This window comes from Antechinus flavipes, chromosome X, assembly GCF_016432865.1.
Source record: "Antechinus flavipes isolate AdamAnt ecotype Samford, QLD, Australia chromosome X, AdamAnt_v2, whole genome shotgun sequence".
Taxonomy (NCBI): Eukaryota; Metazoa; Chordata; class Mammalia; order Dasyuromorphia; family Dasyuridae; genus Antechinus; species Antechinus flavipes.
In genome coordinates, this window is record NC_067404.1 from 37,333,176 (window position 1) to 37,356,104 (window position 22,929).

At 42.7% G+C, this 22,929-nt stretch overlaps 1 protein-coding gene across 1 annotated transcript in view; it reads right to left on the reverse strand.

Annotated features, from left to right (window-relative positions):
• Positions 1-8,028: 8,028 nt before the first annotated feature.
• The window catches only part of F9 (coagulation factor IX), a 42,818-nt gene continuing 27,917 nt past the window's right edge, over positions 8,029-22,929 (reverse strand). Inside the window, exons 6-8 of the mRNA XM_051968036.1 lie at positions 22,572-22,771; positions 9,977-10,091; positions 8,029-8,814 (exon numbers count right to left, since the gene is read on the reverse strand). Of these exons, the coding sequence (XP_051823996.1) occupies positions 8,267-8,814; positions 9,977-10,091; positions 22,572-22,771 (863 nt within the window). The 3' untranslated portion in view covers positions 8,029-8,266. The remainder of the gene's footprint in view (positions 8,815-9,976; positions 10,092-22,571; positions 22,772-22,929) is intronic.

Genomic DNA, 22,929 nt, shown 5'->3' on the forward strand with positions numbered 1-22,929 from the left:
GCTCCAGACTTGGCTTCCGACCTCATCATTCAACTAAAACTGCCCTCTCAAAACTTAATCACGATCTCTTAATTGTCAAATCCAATGACTTTTTCTCATTCTTCAGCCATCATAAGCTCTCTGCCACATTTGACACCACTCATCATCTTTCTTTTCAGTTACTATCTCTTCTGTAGATTTCTGTGAAATGTCTTTTTCCTTGTCTCTCACCCTACCTAAGTCTCCTTGGCTGGTTTTTCATTCATGTCACATCATCTAACAGTAGATGTCTCCTTGGGCTCCCAGATTCTCTTATTTTTTTTATTCTATTATTTATTTCTTGTTGATGGTATTAGCTCCATGGCTTCAATTAACATCTTTATGTAAATGATCCCCAGATTTAAATATCTTGCCTTATTTTCCTGAGCTGTAGTCACACGTCCCCATCTCCCTTTAACATCTCAAACTGGATATCCTCTGGGCACCTCAAATATATTACATCCAGCACAGAACTCAATATCTTTACTTTCAAGCCCTTTCCCTTTGGAATTTCCTATTACAAACAAGCACCACCATCCTCCCCATTACGCAGATTACACCTTTGATGTCACCCTCAGTTCCTCACTCTTCCTCACATCACACATCCAATGCATTGCCAGGTTTTGTCATTTCTATCTTAACGACCTCTCTTCTCCCTCTAACTTCTCCGTTCATATAACCACAATGGTAGCTTGGGTCTTCATCACCTCCTGCCTGGTCTAATTACAAAAGTCAGTCAATTGGTCCCTCAGCCTAAATTCTCTTCCCCACTCTAATCCATCCTCCACTCAGTTAGGAAAATGATTTTCCTAAATGTCAGCCCTGCTACTCGATAAACTCTGGTGATTTTTAGCTTCGGGATAAAATATTAAGTTCTTTGTTTGGCCCCTAAAGCCCTGGCCCCTTTCTACCTTTACAATTTTCCTGTGGTTTACTCCTTGCTATGAATTCAAAGGCCCACTTGCAGGTTCTTCTACACTCCATTCCATCTCGGATCTCTGAACTTTTTCCCTGGCTGTTTCCCCTTGCCTGGGGGATGCCATTCCTCTTTTCCTCTGCCCCTTCCTTTCCCTGGCTTCCTTCAGTGGAATGGTTTGGCAAATCCAGAAATAAGTCAGTGTCTCTTTCCCAGTTCCCGTCTCCTCAACCTTCACACACCTTCAGCTGCTAGTCCCTTCTCTGCTCAGAGAGCTCCTTCTCTTCCACTTAGAAGATCAATGTCTTATTATGTATCTAGTTGTTTACATGTTTTCTTCTCCATCGGAAAGTGAACTCCTTGGCACCATGGGCCATTTGTCCCGCCCTTACTTTTTATCCCCAGTTTAGCTTAGTGCCTGGAACATCTTAAGTATTTAAATATTAACTAACCTACTGAAACAGCAGAGTTGTGACCTCTTCTAGCGATATTCAGCAGGATGGCTGTTGGGATTTCACTAGAAATGAGCAGTTCTGAATTTACCAAACTATACCACCATTTTGTCCACATATTTCCATCTTGTCCACAAGAATCACATGAGACCTTTTGTCAAACATTTTGCTAAAATCTAGGTAAACTATCCATTACTTTCTAACACACTGGTACTTGTGGGATTTCGTTGATATGAGCACACTCTTCAGCAATGCTGATTGCAACCCATTTGTATCTTCTGTGCATTCTATTTGACTCTTGTCCTTGTTTTCCCACAAATTCTCCAATGGCAGACCACCAGATGTACTAGGGACTATTCCTCTTATTCTCCTGACAATGGATGAATACTACTGGAACCTGTGGCCTGTCTGTAATTAGATTTTCCCACACCACTGAAGCTGTGTCTAATGATCGCTGGTTCTGCCATTTCCCCCTCCCCTTTACTATGTTTTTGGCCTTTCAGTAAAGGCAGACTGACTTAATTCCATGGCCTTCAAAGTGGCAGTTAGGCCTGCCCCATGGGGGTTGGTTGTGATCAACCAATCAGAGTGGGAAGATGGTTCACATCCTATCACTCTATGGCCTTATCTCCCAACAGCCCCCCTGCTGTACCCACTCTTTCATTTATCTAGCCCTCAGCCTTTCTGATTCTAAGCCAACTAAAGGTCACTTGGGGAAAATTTGACCAAATCAAAACCTGGGCATCCACAGCAGAAACTAAGGAGAAACCATTGGGAAATTTTTCTTCAGCTCCCCCTCCCCTTTCTGCTCCCCAGATCATCTTGTGATGGTGGCAGGAAAACTCAAGAGTTTGGGCTTTCTGCTCCGGAGGCAGTGACTGATGAGTAAAAGTCTCAACTTCCCTCTTTTTTGTTTTGAGTGGGAGAGAGTGAGTCACACAAGATGAGCAGGCATAGATGAGTGGTGTTCTCCATCCCAGATCTCATTCCATTATCTTTTCCCCAGCCACTTCACCTTTAAAACCTTCCTGTTACTGCTGAAGGCACCACTAACCTCCCAATCACTCGTGTTCATAATCTTGCTATTATCCTCAGATCTTCACTCTTAACCATTGTACAAAGGCAGTCATTTATCTAATCATATCTTCTCAAACTCCATTTACTATATATATATATATATATATAATATATATATATATATATATATATATATATATATATGTATGTATGTATGTATGTATGTATCCCTTTCTTTCCACTCACACAGCTACTGCTCTAGTTCAATCCCTCATCACCTATCACCTGGACCATTGCATTAGCTCCTAATTGGTCCCCCTGTTTTGTTCCTCCCCCCCCAACTCCAATTTATCCTCCACTAAGGTGCCGAAATGACTTTGCTAAAGTGCAGGTCTCATCATGTCACTCCCCTGCTCAATACACTCTAATGGCTCTCTAATCCCTCCAGGATCACATCTTATTTTCTCCTTATTTTTCTGGTTTTTAAGTTCTGTTTTTTGTGCAAGTTTTATAATGGATCTAATTACATGTATGTGTGTGTGTGTGTGTGTGTGTGTGTGTTATTTATTTTATTTGTGACTGACACTCTGTGACCCCATTTGGCATTTTCTTGGCAAAGATATAGGAGTGGTTTGCCTTTTCCTTCTCCAGCTGATTTTAAAGGCAAACAGGATTAAGTGACTTGTCTAGGGTCACACAGCTATTAAGTGTCTGAAGTCAGCTTTGAACTTACGAAGATGAGTCTTTCTGATCTGTCAACTACAACGTCACCTACTGCCCCTCTGTACAGAAGTATATATGTATAATTTATAAATAGGCAAATGTACATATGTTAGGGATGAGTGTTCAAAATGTTTTTTTTTTACTGATAAGGGAGTATTCTGTCAAAGATGTTTGGAGACCACTGACTTCATGAGCTGACTGTATAAAGGTAAGCTATTGAAAAGAAGCCGCTAGGTGACTAAGGAGAGAGAGTATGGACTTATACAGAAAAGTAAATGCAGGTAAGCAACTCTAAGACGTCAGTGTTATGTGAGGTCGGCTCACAGTATGTGGTCAGTCTGTCTAACACACACACACTCACACACACACACACACACACACACACACACACACACACGTCTCTGCAAGCAACAGATTTAAATCTTGGGCCAACATTTATTAACCTGATCTGGGGGCCGAGGGTAACCCAGGTCCTATCCTATATTCCGGGAAAAAAATGAATATACTTGGCTTTCCTCATTGCCTTATTTTCTGTTATGTTTTTGAAATTCTGCCTTTACATTAGTGTGGGGTCTCTGCAAGGAATTGATGATGATCCTACATTTAGAGCTAGAAGGGATTCTGGAGGCTCTCTGGTTCAAGGGAAACTGAGGCCCATCGAAGTCAAGTGACTTTCCTGAAATCACATGACTTCTAAATCACAAAGCTGGGATTTGAACTTAGGTCCTTGATAGAAAGACCTTTTCTACTGCTCCATGCGGCCTAACTTTTGCACAGTAACATTAAGGATACTTTCCTCCGTTTCGATCTGAGATCTGAAAGGCGTGTTGCCTTTGTTGGGATTCTCTTATTATTTGGTAGGACCGATTTTATTTTCCCATGAGAATGCCTCCCAGTGTTCAATAATGCAACCTGATGGGGAAATGGACTGTGAGCACTAAGTGCTTATATTACAGGCAGCTAATGGGAACATTTTATGAGATCACCATTTACTCCGATTATTAGCCATTTAATTCTATAAACATTTATTAAACACCTCTGACTCCAGGCCAGATTCACTAGCCCCTGGACTACCCAGACACCTAGTTAGCAAGGAACTTCAGAGGCCATGCAGTTCAAACTCCTCATTTTACCGAGGAGTAAGCTTAGGCCCATGTAAGTGAATTGACTTGTCTAACGTCCCACAGGTAATAAGTGACACAGCTAGGATTTGAGTTCAGATTCTCTGACATCAAATTCCATGCCCTTTTCATTGTTCTTCCTAGATTTCTGATGCTACTTGTGATCTTATAAACTCTGTAAACTTACTATGTAGATATGACTGAAAAGCGTTGTTTCCCACCCTTTCAGGAGGAAGAAAAAAAGAAAAAGGGTTTTTCCTTTCCCCTTTCCCCAGGCCTTTCCATACAGTGGTTGCCTCAAAATGGCCTTTTTGTTCATGTAACCTCTCTGGGCCTCAGTTTTCTCATCTGTAGAAGTAAGGATTTGGGGCTAGATGACTCCTAGCATCCCTTCAAGCTCCAGATTTAGGATAATGGGAGTTTACTCTGTGCCTAAAACGCTTGAGTCACTGGGGATGCCTTCAGGGAGTTCACATGCTAAATGTAAGATACAAAGTAATTTTGGAGGCAGAGTGATAACGCTAATGATTGTAGAGGTCAGAAAGGGTTTGAATGGAGCTAGGGATTCCAAGAGGCAGAGGGAAGGAGGGAGAATGTTTCAGGCAGGAGGCACAGCCTGCTCAAAAGCAGAGATGCAGGAAATAGAGCAGGAGATTTGGGAAATGGCAAGGAATCCATTTGGGCTGAAACAAAGGAGTCTATAAAAGGGAGTGCATCGTACAAAAGCAGTGTGGAAAGCTAGGTGACAGCTAGATTGTGATGGTCTTGAAAATTAGCCAAATAGAGAAGTTTTTATTTTATCCTGGAAGGATAGTACTGAAAAGATCCCTCCAGCTATCTGAGCAAACCTAAACAGAAGGAATGCCCGTTTTGGCAAGGGTGGATTGGAAAGGATCGGAAGGAAACCAATTGGGTGATCATGCAATAGTACAGCTGTCAGGTGAGGAGGGTCTGGATTTGAGGGTCACTCTACTCCTTCCTGACTATACAGCCCCTCTTTTCTCTGGAGCTCAGTTTCCTGGTTTACAAAAGAAATGGGGCTTAAAAGGGGGGAAACATATCCCTACCTTTTCCCAGCATTGTAAGCCGTTGATTTCCCCAGAATGACACCCTCCCAAAGTCTTACTTATGCAGCAAGGGGAAATTTCTGTGCTGTAATCATGTACTTCTCCCAACTCAGCAAGGATTCTCTTTTAATCTGTCACTTCCAATAGAAGAGCAGCATGTTTTAGCCCATTTGGGCTAAGTAGCTCCCATGCTTTTGAAAGTGTTAATGATTCTGGTATGGGCTGGAGTGTATGCCCTAGGCAGAAGGCGACAAGGGCACAGCTTGCAAGCTGTCATCCCTGGGGTCTCTTTAAGCCGGGATGGAATCATAGATCAGGAGCTGAGAGGGAACTTCTGAGATTGTCGAGATGTGAGGAGACTGTTGGGGCTGCAAGAAGTGAGGGCTGGAGCAAAGGGAAAGGGAGGGACAGGTTTGGAGACGTGGTCTCAAAGACTCTTCATCCAGCCTACGAGAAACAGTTGCCGCCACCATATTGCTTGAGAGTTGGTGATGTACTTTTTAATAAAGGATCTCATTTGAGCTCAGCAACAACCCTACTTCAGTAGGTGCTATGGATAGTTTTCATTCTGTTTCCCATTGAAAGAAATTGAGGCTGAGAGGTCAAAATTGAAGCCAGGATCTCATGACATTAAGTGCAATCCTTTAGTCACTGTGTGCTAGGTCCTACTGAGCCCAGATTCTAAGAACCTGAGCTCTTGGTTTGGGGGGGGGCCATCAGAGGCCTGCTTCTGGGACAGCTGATTGTCATAATGAGGTCAGGAAGCCCCATTTTCAAAAGATGGAGGAGACTCCAGATGTCCAATGAAGTGCTGGAATCTTCATTGAACATATGTCTGAAATCAAGGGAGACAAGAATGGCTCTTCTCTGTTCCTGGTCAGTATTTTGCTTTGGGAAACCTGGATCTTTGGTTTCCTCCATAACATTTTCCAGTTCTCCCTCTATGGTAGATGGTTCAAGAGAGAGAGCGCACAGAGCGCTGGGCCTGGCATCAGGAAGGCCTGGGTTCAAATCTGACCTTGAACACTTACTAGTTGTGCGACCTTGGGCAAATCACTTCATCTTCTTTGCCTCAGTTTCCTCATCTATAAAATGGGGAGAATAATAGCCCCTATCCCCCAGGGTGATTGTTGTGAGGATCCAATGAGACAATACCTAGAAAGTACTTTGCTAACCTTCAGGTACCATGAAGAGCATTTTTCTGAGAAAAGGTCCGTAGGCTCCACCAGACTGCTCCACTCTAGGAGAACAGGAGCTGCCTGAGGATGGATATTTGGTTTCTGTATCCCCTGCACCTAGCTCAGTACCTCATGTGTAATTAGACTAGATGGATAGATTCCATATTGAGGGGGACGGTTGACATTCTGTTCTGGTTTACATAGGGAACTTAGGACTGAACTAAGATTCTAGTCCTGCTTGGATCCCTCCCTGCTCAGTTCCAGACTGTGCCACCTCCCCAGATTTGGTTCCCCCTGCCTGTGGGGGTTCATGTGGACCTCTGGCTTGACTCATCAACTCATGCAATGCCAGTCAAAGAGCATTTCTTGGGGGCCTTCGGTGTGCCTGGATACAAGGGTGATATCTGGAAAAGGCCCTGCCCTTTGGAAACGCCTACTCTTGCTTTCTGGGATATTTTCCCCGTGAGTGGTAGGTGTGTTTCCAAGTAGGTTTTTGAGGACTCACAATGCCAGTATTCACTATGAGCAGACTGGCACTGGGGAGAGCTGGACAGCTTTAGCTTTCCAGCATTTGCCCCCTTCCTGGGTCCTTAATATACTTACAACTTTTTTCATGACTAATATGGCAATGCTTAACATAATTGCACATATATAATCTATGTCAGATTGCTTGCCATCTTGGAGAAGGGGTAGATAAAAGAGGAAGGGGGAAAATTGGGAACTCAAAATCTTAGGAAAATGAATGTTGAAAACTATTTTTACATGCATTTGGAAAAATAAAATACTATTAAGTATAACAAAGAAAAAATACATCTTGATGTATTTTTCTGAAAACAAAGTCCCATAGTGACAATCTCCCCTTGCTCCCTTATTCCCTCACCCTGAGTCTCCTGTATGAGCAGGGACGGAACCCAAATGGCAGCTGCCTGGATGTGCCAATCAGTGAGTGGCCACCTGGCTGGCTGATAAGTCATCCGATCAGCCCCATGTGATGGAGGGCCTGGGCTAGAGAGGAGGTCTGGGACCAGCCAGTATATATTCAGGAATGAAGGGTCAGGCTATAGAAGCAGAGACCTTGGAGAGCTCTCTCTCCAGGCCCTCAGGAATCTGGATATTTTCAAAGCCACTCAGTGAGCAGTTATTTATGGAAGTTATCGTGCTTTTAAGAGTATGAAGCTGCCTTGACAAATAGGTAGAGGAGGGCACCATTTACAAAACGGGATCGGAAAGGCTGCACAGTTGAACCGGTAACGTTGGTTGTAGAGTGGGAAGAACAGGACAGGACTGGAGTCATGGGGTGCTTTTGGAGATGACAGACCCAGAGCCTTGGGTGTCTGGGGATGGGGTGGGAGAGTAGCCAAGGAAGGAGCTACAAAGGAAGATGGGTTGAGTAGGGAAAGGAAATTCAAGGGAGAAGAGATGCAATGGGAACAAAGAGATGGTAGCAGGAAGAGGGATTAGAGACAGATGAGGTTGAGAAGCCAGACTTGGTCTACTTCACAGTTTGGGTAGGAGCTGGTCTTATGGGACTGATCATGATGTCACAGCATAATATTTATTCAGTCATTGTTTCCCCTCTTGTATATACAAACCGATGTATTCTGAGTTCTGCCCAGAATTCTCTCTGTTCACAAGGAAGTAGCAGTATTGGAAGATAACACAATTCATGTCCAACAGTTGATAGGAAATTGATTAGTAACATAGCCATCCCCATCTCTTTTCTCAGTCCCAAATGACAAGCAACATTCCCAAAAGGGAGCAAAGGCAATCTGGCTTAGGTGTACCTTGTCTTCTCTTTAATCCATTTGACAAAGCTGGAGACCTTCGTATAGATGCCATACTTGCCTTTGACAGCACATCTTTCTCCCCAGCTGATGATGCCAGTAAGGAAGCTGGTGCCCTCCACTTCTATGGTATGGGGCCCCCCACTGTCTCCCTGGCAGGAATCTTTTCCACCCTGAGGATAGCCGGCACAGAACATGTTGTTTTCGATGGTGACCGTGGTAGAGCGCAAGCACGTGGCTCTGTCCACGAAGGGAACCGTCAGGAACTGGAGGATAGAGGCTGACCGACCATTGTGGAAGACCTTGCCCCAGCCGCTCACGGTGCCCTTTGCCAACTTGAGGAATAAGTTGGTGTACTTCTTATCAGCAACGCAGATCGGGGTCACATACTCGTTCAGCTCCAAGGGCTCCTCGAGCTCCAGAAGGGCAATATCATTGCTGTGCAAGTTTTTGGAGGCATTGTAGGTGTGGTGAGGAATGACTCTTATTACACGGCGCGTCTGCTCGGTACCTTCTATGGTTTCCGTGTCATGCTCACCTGGGAGAAGAAAACATGGCACCCTTTAGCACTTAGGATTTCACCTCAGCATTTACATTTCTCAGAGTCCTGAATCTTCCACAACATCTTCCCACAATGACCTTATGAGAGAATGGGGAAAATAGTTATTCTCCTTCTGCAGGTGAGGAAATTGAGACTCAGAGAGGGCACATAAGTTATCCAAGGCCACCTAGGTCATAAGGGCTCAGAGTTAAGGTTTCTCAACATACAGGTTCAAAGATTTAAAGCTGAAAGGGACCATATAGTCCAATTCCTCCTCTCCCCTCATTTTATGGATGCAGAACTGGGATTGAAGAAGTCAAGACTTTCCCAAGATCATATGGGCAGACTCCAGGTTCTCTCTGACTTTGAAACCAGTATTTGTTCCTTGGTATCACTCCAGGGCTTCATAAACTGTCTATATTTGAGACCCCTTTTCATCTTAGAAATTTTTATGTGACCCTGGGTATATAGATACATAAAATAGGTATACAAATCAAACATTTACTGATAAAAAATCATAATTTCATGATTCACAATTGTTATGCAGTATATGGGGTTGTGACCCACAGTTCAAGAAGCTTTGCTTGACATCACCTTCTTGCTTAAAGAAAATTCTTCCCCTGTGCTATCCCATCTCCTATAGAAAGAGCTCCCCTGTCTCCTACAGAGTGCTCAGTGCCATGGACCTCATTATGGTCTCCAAGGATTCATATCCTATACCAATTGATCCCACAGGAAGAATACCAGGAGCCAAGTCACATGATCTCCAAAGGACCTTCCAGCCCTAGCAATCTACAAGTTCTTAAGTTTCTTCTGTTCCAACTCCATGTTTCCATCTAATTGGCAAGTGCTGGGAGGAGTGGTCCCCATTTTTCAGGCTAAATGCTAATTTGAAGGTAGTGCTTCCTTCTCATTGAAGTCTTGGTGCTCTTACAGAGGAGCAGTCCCTCTACAGTCATCTCAGTTCCTCTACAATGTCCTCACCATGAGACCATTTAGCTTTCACTTGAATATATTCGGTGATGGCAAGGTCAATCCCTGTGGAAATAGTTTATTCACCTTTGGGACAACCATAAAATGCCACGTGATATTTTCCATAATCCCTTTTGCAAATTTCAACATCTCAGTGGGTAATGGTTCAAATCTCTATTTTGCTTACCTGCAACGACAGTGATTTCATTGTCAGGTTTAATGCAATGGGCTGCAGTTATGACCCATTTCTCATTGATGATGGAGCCACCACAGAACCCTTTAACCTTTCCATTCAAAATGACCTGTGGAAGGAAAAGCACCAGGGTTTTCTGATGTCATTCTGAACAGAGGACAAGCTGGAAAACAGGAGCAAAATTCAAATCTTCATGGCTCCATTGAGAATTAAAGGGACAGTTCCCAAAGAAAATGGAAAAGGAGTTGGAGGTAAGGAGATGGGTGAAGGGTTTAATACTAGCCATGGTGAAGTAGAAAGATTGACTTCTTTGATTGTTTGGAACCTTTTTCCTTAGGGAGTCTGAGTGGGTTGGGGCCTGAATCGTTCTACGGAGATAATAAGGCAGACAGTGGGAGAAATGACTTAAAAAGCCCAGTCTAGCATCAAGCATATTGGCTTAACAAACCAGTGGCATCTTCTTTGCTGGAAGAAAACACTGGGGAGCTCTGTTCCTGTCTATGAGGGCCCCTGGAGTCTGCTTTAACCTGTAGTGCTAGGAAATGAATCAGAATGGTCTCAAAAGCTTAACCTAAGCAAATCTTCTTTAGACCTCAGCAGGCCATGCTTCCAGGAAGTAACACAGGCTCTGGAGTTCCCCATGGGATGATGTGTCCTGACTTCAGGCTTACTCAAGCTAAGTAAGGTTTATGCTCAAAGGAAAGAGGCACCTTTCCCCAAAGCCCTGGGGCGGGGCAGGGATGGGGGGGTCCTGAAACTTTCTTGTTTCCTCGACATCTCTAGCTGTCTGATGAAGTTTAGGCACTGCTTCTCGAGAATAATGTTCTAAAATGTCGAAAATAAGATATATTGACTTCCAGAGGAAACCAATGCTATTGAAATCCATTTATCGAAATGTTAAAAAATAACAAGAAAAATCTACAAGGTCGCAGATGCCATGTTTAGAATCCCTGATCTATAAAGTTCTTAGAAGGGAAGAGCCCTTCTGTGGAACAAGTGAGTGAATCCACCACTTTGTAGCAATAGTGGATTTCTGTGGGGGGAGTTAAGCAAGGAAATTGGCTTCTCTCCATTTTCTCGAGCAATTCCCCACATTTCATCTATTTCACAAAGTGCCTCCAAACCAGGAGAGAAGTGGGAAGTTCTGAGCGCCAGAGGGCGCAATAAACATTTGTTTAAAGGGATCCATGGACGCAAACACGCAGATTCACAGGAATCGGTTAAGGTTTTGCTTTTTGCTAAAGCATATATGCTAAATTAAAGATTTGCGGGTAACTGAAAAAGAATAGCTCATGATCCTTTTGGGTGGGGCTCAGCAAAAGAGGCAATGAATTTTTCAGTGAGAAAAGTACAGGTCCTATTTTTTCTGAGTCACTGCCTCTTCTCATTACCTGGAGGAACCTTGCCTTTCCTAGGGAATCAAAGGTGCTCTGGCTGGGGTGCAGGTAGAAGAGGGTGGCTCTCATTCTCGTCTCTTGCCTCTGTTCTGGGCAGAGGTCCCCAAAGGAGAATGGGGCTTGTGCTCGTTCAAGCTATTTCCCTTACCTTCTGGGACACTGGATCTGCCCCAGCTTCCCCAAGAACTTCTTTCTTTTGATTGATGGCGGCTAGTCAACCCCAGGGATCTGTCACTGTCCAATCAGCTGTGAATGACAAGCTTTTCCCAGCTGCGTTATCAATTCCTCCTTTCCTCTTTCATGGGGCAAGCTCTGGCCATTGTTTCCATTTGGAGCCAGTATTTTTTCACCCTTTGGCTTGACCTAAGTTTCTCCCAGGTGCCTCGAGGTTGTCCCTCTCAGAGGGCTACTTAATAAGATCGTGGCCCTGGAGCGGAAAGCCAAGGAGCTAAGCTGGATCCTGAGCCAGAAGCTGAAGGTCAAAAGCCGGGCTGTGCTGCGAGGTGGCTGGGGACTCTAAGCTGAGTCCTTTTATCCCTCAGTCATCAAACGAGGGGCTTATGGGGATGCCACAGAAAGAGCACCAGATGGAAAATCACAGGACCTGAGGCCAGATCCCAAGGGTGTGATCTTGGGCAAGTTCCTCCCCCCGATTTCCCTTTCCTCTCCTGGAAAGTGAGGGGCTTGGACCAGACGATCCCCAAGGTTCTCCCAGCTGTAAGTCTACAACAGTGAGAGAATGTGCAGCAGCTTCTCTGCTGCTGTTGGGGGAAGAATTCTGGCGAGCTGGGCTTTGAGGGGACCCCCCCCAAACGGGAACGGGCCTATTTCTGGAAAGGCATTTTGATTCATTTCTCCTTGAAACTATGACACTAGTTCAGAGATGTAATTCTTTGCTCAAAACACGGATCTGATGAGCCACAGAAAAGCAGTTTCTGCTTTTCCCCCTAGACCTTTTCTACCTAATACCACTGCACAGCATTAGCATTTCAGGCAGACCTCTCCTGACCCAGGCAATCCCTTTGTTCTTTAAATAAACACTTTTGGAAGGGAAGAATTCTCATATACTCTCTCTCTCTCTCTCTCTCTCTCTCTCTCTCTCTGTGTCTCTCTGTCTCTCTGTCTCTCTTCCCCTCCTTTCTTCTTCCCCTCTCCTCCAACCATTCCCCTTTCTGCCTCTCTCTCCCTCCTTTTCCCTCCTCCTTCCCCCTCTCTCTCCCTCCTTTTCCCCCTCCTGCCCCTCCTTCTCTGCCCACCTTTCCCTTCCCTTCCTGCTTCCCTCCTTCTCCCCCTTCTCCTCCTCTCCATTCCTCCTTCCTTTCCCTTTCCTCTCCAACAAGACTAAAATATCTCAGCATGATAGGGCTGAAGGAAGCTTGTTCCACACCTCCAGGTATTCACCACCTATTCATGGACCGTGGATTATTTTCAGGGGCTGCTGGGGGAAATGCCAATATTTCAGGCTGTGTTATTCATTGTTCAGCTTGAACAATCACTGAAGGATATTTCATCAAACAGAAACAACTCTAAAAATAGGGACAAATATTCTTGTAAAAAATAACAGTGAAAGACATGAGGAGTGGGGGGAGATTGTAAGTACAGTATTTTCATTTCAAATAAAGGTGATCCATTTTCATCCGAGATAAGGAGAATAAGAACAATAATTCACATTTATGCAGACCTTTATGGTTACAAAGCACTTTGCATACATCATCTCCTTGATCCTCTCAGGTCCTGGTGGGGGTAGGACTCAGAGACACAGTAGAGGCATTATAGTCCAACCTATTCCTATATGAACAGACATCCTTGCTAAAACTTATCTAAGTGGCTAGGCAGACCCTAAGGAAGGAAGACCCAGCACATCTCAAAGCCAACCAGCCTATCTGAAGACCACTTTCAACGTGAAGAAGTTTTTCCTTACATTGAATTTAAATCTGCCTCTCAGCAGTTTACATCCCTTGCTTTTAATTCTAGCCCCTCTCCCGCTTGAAGGTAAACAGTACAAAACTAATGGGTCTTCCACAAGACAGCCCTTCAAATACTTGAATACAGTCATCATATCCCTCCCAAACCTTTTTCCTCCAACCTGGATAGTATTACGTTAACCATCCAAAAAAAATCCCTCCCTTCCCTGCTTCTTTTTGGTTCAGTCTTCTCCATGAAGGAGAATAATCAAACTCGAAATGAGAAATAGATATGATTCAGATGAACTGGAAGCTGCAGAATGGGGAGGGGATGGCATGGCATGAGGGTACCTAACTGCTTTCAAGTCTTAAGGAGCAGACAAATGACAGTCCAGAGCATTGGAGTACCGGGAGACGTTATTGTAGAACGAGCGCTGGGAATGGTAGAGAAACTGAGGGCAAGAAAGTGACAAAACCACAAACTTGGGGAAGGTCCCAATTGTTTAAGAGTGAGGAAGAATTCGGGCCCTCTCCTCTTTCGTGCTCCTAATTTTTGAAATAGTCGTTGACATTTGATTACTGTCCTTCCAGAAATATGTCGCTCAGAACTGAAGCCATCCCTGCAGATCTGGTCTAACCAGGGCAGGGGACGGTAACACCATCACCTCCCTCTTTCTGGATGCTCAGTCTCTGCCATTATGCTAGGAGATTTCTGAGGCCCGAGGCATCTCAAAACCTCTATTACACATAGGATTTTTTTAAAGTGTAAAATACGTTGCAAACTTTATTAGTAATGGGTCCTTCAACTAACTGTCTGTGGGGCTGAAGAGTAGAAGTAGATGTTAGAATTCTAGAAAATCTCATTCTGGGGATAAGATATTTCCTCCCCTTCCCCAGAACACAATTCTAAAATTATTTGTCAGTCAACAAGTATTTATTAAGTATCTATTCTGTGACAGAGCACAAATACAGTGAATGAAACAGCTCCTATTTCATAAGGTGCCTAGCTGTGTGATCCTGAGCAAACCACTCGACCTCTATTTGCTTTATTCCACTGAAGAAGGAAATGACAAACTACCTCAAGGTAGTCTGTCAGACTCTCAACAGACAAAACCCTCAAGGGGTTTGACAGAAAAACCCTGTGGGCAGTATGGTCTACAGGGTCACTAAGAATTGGACATGACTGGATAACAACAATAAAATCTTTCAAAGAAATTTCCTCCTTAAATTATGAACTGACAATCACGAAAGGTGAACATGTTATCAATAACACAAAAAAGGATCTCCTCCAAAGCTGTGAGGCTTGGTTACATATTTTTTTTAATGTTTATTTGGAATTTAATAGTAATAACCAAACTGCGCTGGTTGTCTGTATTCCCAAGGAACTTCCTTCTGCTTAACAATTTGACTTCCCAATTCTTTGTCACCAGCTTCCTCCAAGGTCACCGACGACCTCCTGACTTCTTAATCTAGTGACCTTCAGGTATACTTATAGTGTATCTAATTTATACTTTAATATATTTAAACATCTACTGGTCATCTTGCCATCTAGGGGAGGGGGTGGAGGGAAGGAGGGGAAAAATTGAAACAAAAGGTTTGGCAATTGTCAAAGTTGTAAAATTACCCATACATATAACTTGTAAATAAAAAGCTATGAAATTAAAAAAAAATGGGATGAATAAAAAAAAATCTAGTGACCTTTTCCCACTCTCATCCTCCTTGATCACTCGGTAGCAGTTGACATGGATGAGATCACCTTCCTTTGGGATACATTGTTCTACCTTGGCTTCAGAATCACTCCGCTTATCTGGTCCTCCTCTCTCTCTCTCTCTAACCATTCCTTCTCTGCTTCCTTAATTGATTCGTTGTTCTGCTCTTGACTCCCTAAAAGGAATCTTCTCTGTGGATCTGCCCTGAACCCCTTCTCTTCTCTCTCCATACGCTCCTTTAGCAAATTCATTCACTCCCATGACTTGAAGTCCCACCTCTGTGCTAATGACCTCCAAGTTTGTACCTCTAGGCCTGACCTCTCTTTGGAGCCTTAGAAGCAGCTTCAGTTGCCTACATATAGGACACCTTCCCATCCCAGGGTTGGAAAAACTTTTTGAATGAGACATTAATGAGGAATTGGGATTAGCTGCTAATGACAGGTTCAAAAAAAGGAGAAAAGAAGGAGAGCATCTTTGAATGTTTAACAAATACATGGAAAGGACCACTTGACTTTTAGGGAAGAATCTTTGTCAGGAAACTCGCCTTCAATTAGCTCTGAAAATTTTTTAATAAAAAATTTTTAAAAATTCAAATAGGTCAGATGACTAAAGAAATTCATGACTAAAGAAGTTAGTTTCTCAGGGATACAGACAAATGGGGCAATTTTATTACTACTGTGTTAAATTTCAATAGACTTAAAAAATCTGTGTAACTGAGCTTCTTGGCTTTGTAGGAGATCCCCTTTTTTGTTATCTATTGATAACATGTTGATGTTTGGTGATTTGTGAATTTCTAATTAAATGTGAAATTTCTTTTAAAGATTTTGTTGTTGTTATCCAGTCATGTCCAACTCTTGGTGATCCCATGGACCACAGTGCCCATCGGGTTTTCTTGAGAAGATATTGGAATAGTTTGCCATTTCCTTTTCCAGTGGATTAAGGCAAACAGGCTTAAGTGACTTGCCCAGGGTCACATAGCTAGTAAATGTCTGAAGTCAAATCTGAATTCAGATTTTCTTGACTCCAGGCCTGGTACGCTATACACTACTGTGCCACCTAGCTGTCTAAACAGAAGTAAATACAATGAAGAGGAAAGCGGGGACGGGGTTGTTTAGAATGATGGCTCACTCACTGACCAACTCACATTTTTAAAAAGACATGCATTGGAGGTGAGAGCAAGGGCAGGTCCTGCATGAGTATAGATGAGTGTCATGATCCTGTAAGAATCGTGACAGGAGTGCTCAAGATGGGTAGAAAATAAAGCTGAAGAGGAAAGCTGAGAACAACAGGTAAGAATCTTTAAGTTTTATGAGGGAAACAAAAAGAATCCTACATCTAGTACTGGAAGGAAATTGACAGATGAGAAAACGGAAGCCCAGAGGAGGAAGTGATTTGGCCAAAGTCATAGAGTCAGGTTTTGAACCCAGGTCTCCCAATTCCAAAGTCAATGCTTTTTCAGCTATACTGGATGCCTCCTTAGAGAAGAGATGGGGCCACTGCTCAAAGTGAATGACATGAAGGAGTCTCGCAAGTAGAGCTGCTAAATTCTTCTTTTACTTAGGTTTTCTCTGACAAGAAGAATAGTATTTGGACTAAAAAAGACAGACTCAAAATGGCCAAGAGGGAATAGATATCCACTGTATGTAGAGAGATAGAGCTATTCTTGACAAAGTCTAGTCACCTGGCCCAAAAATTACATCCTGGGATATGAAAGGAAAAAATCAACCATTGTAAGATGATCATCTGTGAATGACATAACTATTCCAAGACTACTCTGAAAGATTTAGGATGAAAAATGCTATCCATACCCAGAGGATTGTCTTTGAGTACAGATTGAAGCAGGCTTTCTTCATTTTTCTTGAAGATTTTTTTTTAATTTGTGTTTTCTTTCACAATATGACTATTATGGAAATGTTTTCCATGACTACACATGTATAACCTATATTGAATTGCTTGCATTCTCAAAGGTGGTAGGGAGGGGATGGAGGAAGGGAGAGAATCTAGAACTTGAAGCTTTAAAAATGAATATTAAAAATTATTTTTACATGTAGCTGGGGGAAATGAAATACTAAATAAAAAAAGAGATAAAAAAAGAAAAAAATCAACTCCACAGATAAAGGGTAGGGTAAGACACAAGTAGATAGCATTTAATCTGAAAAATATTTTGAGTTTTTAGTAGGCTATAATTTCATTATGAGTCAATTATTGTTGTGAAGATCAAATGAGATAACATGTAAAGTGCTTTGCAAACCATAAAGCATTCCATACATGCTAGCTATTCTTGTTATTAATCCTTATGTGGCAGACAAAAATGGTAATGTCACCTTAGCCCAAATTGAGAAGCACCAACTGTTACCTCCCTAGTTCGGGTCTAGTGAGATGATGAACAGATAGACCCATGGAATAGTACTCTGTTGTATTCAAACAACATCTGTAATATGTTTAGTTCTGATGGCCACATTTTAGGAACAATATTGGCAAGTTATACGGAATATTTACACTAGAATATTACACTAGAAAGCCTCAAGGGGAACATGATACCTGCCTTCAAGTATCTAATGGAGGAAGAATTAGGCTTACTCTGCTAGGAACTAGAAGAGTGGATAGGAATAACAGAGAACAAATTGTGGTTTGATTTCTTGTCAACTAGAGGACACATCCACACCTGGAAGGGACTGCCTCGAGAGGTCATGGTGCCTCACTTGAGGTCTTCAAGCAAAGGCATGATGGTCCTGATTGTTCATGCTTCAGAGCGGATTGCTGTTCAGGTATGGGTTAGACTCGCCGGCCCCTAAGGCCCCTTCAGACTCTGATCCCCAATGCTTGGATCTCTCGAGAACATCTCACTCTTACCATATTTCAAGTCATAATTTCACCTGGATGCCCACATTCAGATCCTTACTCTTCTCTTTACTGACTCTATGCTTCTATGAACCCATTACCCCAAGAACAATCACTTAGGAAGCACCTGCTGTATATCGTGCCCTTTCCTAAGTCCTGGGGACACAAAAGCAAAAATGAAACAATCCCTGTCCTCTAGGGACTTCCCAGGGGGAAATCATTTTTATATACCAAGTCAAAACAAAATATATACAGGTGAATACAAAATAATTTTGCTGGGGATGGAACAAGTCCTAACAATTGGAAAATCCAGGAAGTGCAGTGCCTCACCAGTAGGCACTTACTATCAGCCTCTTAGATAAAGGCAGTGAAGATACCATTATTATATTTGCAGATGACACAGAGTAGGGACACATTGAATGATGGACTCAATATTCCATGGGATTTGGATGGATTGGCCTGAAGGGTCAAAATTGCAAATGAAGTCCAATTTTGACAGATGTAAACCCTAGCACTTAGACTTTAAAAAAGAAAGAAAGCAAATCAACAGCACAAGAATAGGATCTGAATGGCTCAGCTTATCAGAAGCCATTCCTAAGAGAAAAGATTTAGGGATGTTAGCAGACTGCAGGCTCTGTGTGAGTCAACATTATGATGTGCTTGCCAAAAATGCTAATGAAATATTGGGCTGCAGTAGGAAGGGAAGAGCTTCAAGACTGAGGGATGATTGTCCCACCGGAGCCCTTTAGACGGATTGTGTTCGGCTCTGGGTCGGGCCACCCCAGTGACAACCAGTAGGTTTCTGGCTCGGCTTCTGACACATTCTCTGGTAATTCTTTCTTTTTTAAAAAAATAGTATTTTATCTTCCCAAATACATGCAAAGATAGTTCTCAACATTCGCCTTTGCAAAACCCTGTGTTCCAATTTTTTCTCCCTCTTTCCACAAGACAGCAAACAATCTGATATAGGTTAAACATGTGCATTTCTTCTAAACATATTCCACAATTATCACGCTGCACAAGAAAAGTCAGATCAAAAAGGGAACAAATGAGAAAGGAAAAAATAAGCAAGCAAACAATAAAAAAGGTGAAAATCCTATGCTTTGATCCACATTCAGTTCCCACAGTCCTCTCTCTGAGTGCAGATGGCTCTCTCCATCCCAAGTCTATTGGAATTACTTTGAATCACTTCATTGCTGAGAAGAGCCAGGTCCATCACAGGTGATCATCACATAATCTTGCTATTACTGTGTACAGTGTTCTCCTGGTTTTACCTACTTCATTTAACATCAGTTCATGTATGTCTTTCCAGACTTTTTCTCTCTGGTTTTTCTGCTTGTTCTCTACCCATTCCCTTTTCTCTCTCCCTTCTTTTTCTTTCTTCTTCCTCTTTTTTTCCTTTTGTCTCCAACTAGGAGGCAAAGGAAAGAATGATAACCCCTTCTAAGAACGTTTTAAGGTTTGCCAACCACTCTCTCTCAGGAGCCTTATGAGGTACAGTAGGCAATGCAAATATGATTATCTCACTTTCACAGTTGAGAAAACTAAGGCTCCAAGAGGGAAGGGGCTTGCCCAGTTTTACACCTAGTGTCACAGTGTAGAGTGTCAGATTTAGGATCGAAACCCCAGTCCTCTTGGCCTAAACCCTCTTTGTATTGTATCCTGATGTACCTCTAGAAGTGAGCTTGGGTGTACTTTGGACAGTTCCACTTTCTCCCTTCCCCATCTCCTTCCATGTCTGTCTGCCTGTCAGCAGGGAGGGGTGGGAAGCAGTCTTTGGTGAGTAGCAGCAGTAGTGAGGAAGTTAGAATATTTTGTCAAGGTTATTGAGGTTCCAGCACAAAAGTGGGAAAACATGGTGGTCAGGAGGAAGAAGAGCTGTAGCTAGAACAAAATCCTGCTTTGGGTAAACTCAAAGCTGACCTCTGGGCAGTGTTAGCAGCCCAGGCTGTCTGCCCCTTGTAGGAAGGAAGTTCTTGGCCAAGCAATCCACTGCTTTCTCAAGACATGAGAATGCCATCCTGGAAAAGTGTTTGGGAAAAATTAGTTCCAGTCAGGGGCTCAGAACCACTGAGTTTAAGTCCTTTTGAGCCAATAAATGGGAGCTACATTTCCTGGGCTGCTTGGTGTATACAACAATGTAATTTTTTTTCAAACTGAAGCTTAATAATCTTGCAGTGGGGTTGCTTGGCCCTCTTCTTCCCTCTTCCTTTCTTTCCTTCTTTTCTATTCTTCCATGGCTTTTTTTCTGGTGATGAATGAAACCCAACAAATCTCTTAATGAGCTCCTACTATGTGTCAGGCTCTGTACTATATACCAGTATACAGAACCAAAATTGAAACAGTCCCTGACCTCAGAGAGCTTACATTCTACTGGGGGAAGCAGCAGGTATCCAAAGGATTAGACCATAAGATGCTTGAGGGCAAAGACTGTCTCTAGCCTTTCTTTGTATCCTCCATGTTTAGCACTGTACCTGGCACATAGTTAAGTGCTTTGTAAATATTTCTTGGCTGCCTAAAGTAACAGCCAAGTAAAGTCAGTAGGAATAGATGCCCTACTATAGCACAACTGGAAAGACTTTCTTCGAGGACCATCAAATGGTTGTTTCCAGAGGAAAGGAGATATGTTCTATTCTTCCTTCTCTGTCAACCTCCATATCCAATGGATGACTACAAGTTGTCAATAGGTACAGTCAACAGAATAATGACTCAGAGTCAGGGAGACCTGAATTCTAATTCATCCTCAGATGCTTATTAGCTGTGTGACATTGGGCAAGTCCCTTAACTTCTCTGGGGCTCAGTTACATCATTTGCTAAAGAGGTTAGACTCAATGATTTGTAATGTCTGTTCCCGCTCTCAACCTTCGTTCTCTGACTCAGGTTGGAAGAATAACGGGGCAGAGGCTGAGATGTTCTTGGTAGCACAAAGAATAAACCAGGGTCTGGTAGCACATGAAGACAGTCAGGAATGGGATCCTACCCCCTGGAAAGCCTTGTGGATCTGCTCTTGGCTTCTCAGAAGAATCCAAATGGGCAAGGACTTGCTGCTGGAAATGGTAAGAATCCTTCCAATTTTGCCCCTTTTCCTTTACTTATAGAAGCACGCTTACCTCCCTTTACCTTCTTCATGTCCCTCTAACTCAACACGGACAGTAGCTGGCTCTTTACACATAGAAGATATGGAATAGCTATTTGATGAATGAATGAATGAATTATTGGATCAATGAATGAAAGATCTATTGGAGAATGTGAATACCCATCATGGTCAAAGGAGGTCATAGGAACAAACGTATCTCAACTTGCTAAGGATTATTTTTCTAGATACAAGGCTGTATCCATGGTAAGATTGATATAACAATCCAAAGGAAAAGGCCACTTTTTTTCCTGGATAGCCAGTTAAGTCACAGAAAAGGAGAAAAAAGCAGATAGTAACACAAATACATGTACCTCCATTTATCTTATGTACAGCATGATGTAGTGAAGAGCACGCTGTATTTGTAACCGGAAGACCTGGGATATGAATCCTGTGTTGTTATACTACATATGTGAAATCTTCCAGATTATTTCCCCAAGCTGAGCAGCACTTTCTCCTTTGTCAGGTGGAGATCCCAGAAATCAAAATGTTTGATGGCTGGAAGGGACCTGATCAGGGAGCTAGACCAAGCCACTCATGAAGGAACCCTATCTGTAACCTACCACTCTTGAACAATTCTAATCGTTAACAAGCTCTTCTGGACCTATAGCCCTGATCTGGCCTCTTTGCCAATTTCCATCCATTGCTCATGGTTCTCCCCTCAGGGCCAAGCCTTTCAAAAACTTGACCAGAGTTATTACTAAGCCTGCTTGCTGCTGCCCCAACCTACCCCCAGCCTTTTTTTTCCTGCAGGCTAAACATATCTAGTTCTTTTGGCTTATCTTCATAGTTCATGACCTCCAGGTTCTTTACCAAATAATTTACCCTCTTCTGGACCCTCTAGCTTTTCGATGTCCTTCCTAAACCAAGAATCTACCAATCATCTTCTGAAGAGTACCCCAGGAATACTAAAGGTGAAATCCAGAGCTGTAACATCAAGGAAATAATACTGCAAGCCTCCCAAAAGAAGCAGTTTAAGTAGCAAGTCCCTAGAGTCAAGGTCACATGAGGCCTGTCAGCTTCCAACAAAGGCAAGTAAACTGAGATCTTGAAATGCTATAAAAAGGCAAGAGACATGGGCTCACATAAGCTAAGAGGGAGAATGAAATTAAGGTTAGTCACAAGCAAACCATATTTCCTGATCCTGAAGGGAAGATTAAAAGGAGTAAAAACCAAAGCCAAAGAATTAGAATCTTAGGGAGCTGTCCTCAATTGCCTTTTAGAAATTGGAGAAGGATTGAACAAATTGCAGTATATGAATGTGATGGAATATTAATATACCATAAATGATCACCAAATAAATAAATCCAAAGAATCCTGAACCGAGTAAGAGAATGATTGCCCAAGGACAATGACAAAGAAAAAAAAAACTCTGAAACTCTTAAGATTTCTGCTCTCTAGAGGATCTATGATGAAGCACGCTACCTCCTGAAAGCCATCAGCATCCAAAAGAATGAATCTCTTATGATGGAACTTTGTACATCATTGAGGAAGATGTTTTGAAACAAGGAAACTATAAGTAACATCCCTCAAATTACCATTTCTTTCTAAGGTGTGTCCACTAGGGTCTCTTGTGTTAGGTCAGATATACTCTGGGTACAGTACCTGCCAAGGAATCTGTCCCTTTCTGGCATCTTCTCCACCAACAATTCGAGTGTCTTTTTTGTGGAGGGGAATGATTTGTGTGACTGCATCTGGAACCTCTTCCTCCTCAGTAGAGTTTGCAGTGTCCATATCCGAGAAGAAGTTTTCGGCACGGGTCAGTTTCCTAACAGGAAGTGAAACTCTTCCACATGGATACGGTACTAGAAGAGGAAGAGATTGTCACTTTTGTGGTGTTTCTCTTTGGAAAACAGAAAGCAAACCATGAAAAAGTCCTGCTTAGCCTTCCAGGCACAAGGTAGCCTTATCAGCAGCTATGAACCGGTAGGCAGATTTTTAATTTTAGCTAGCAGTTATGGGT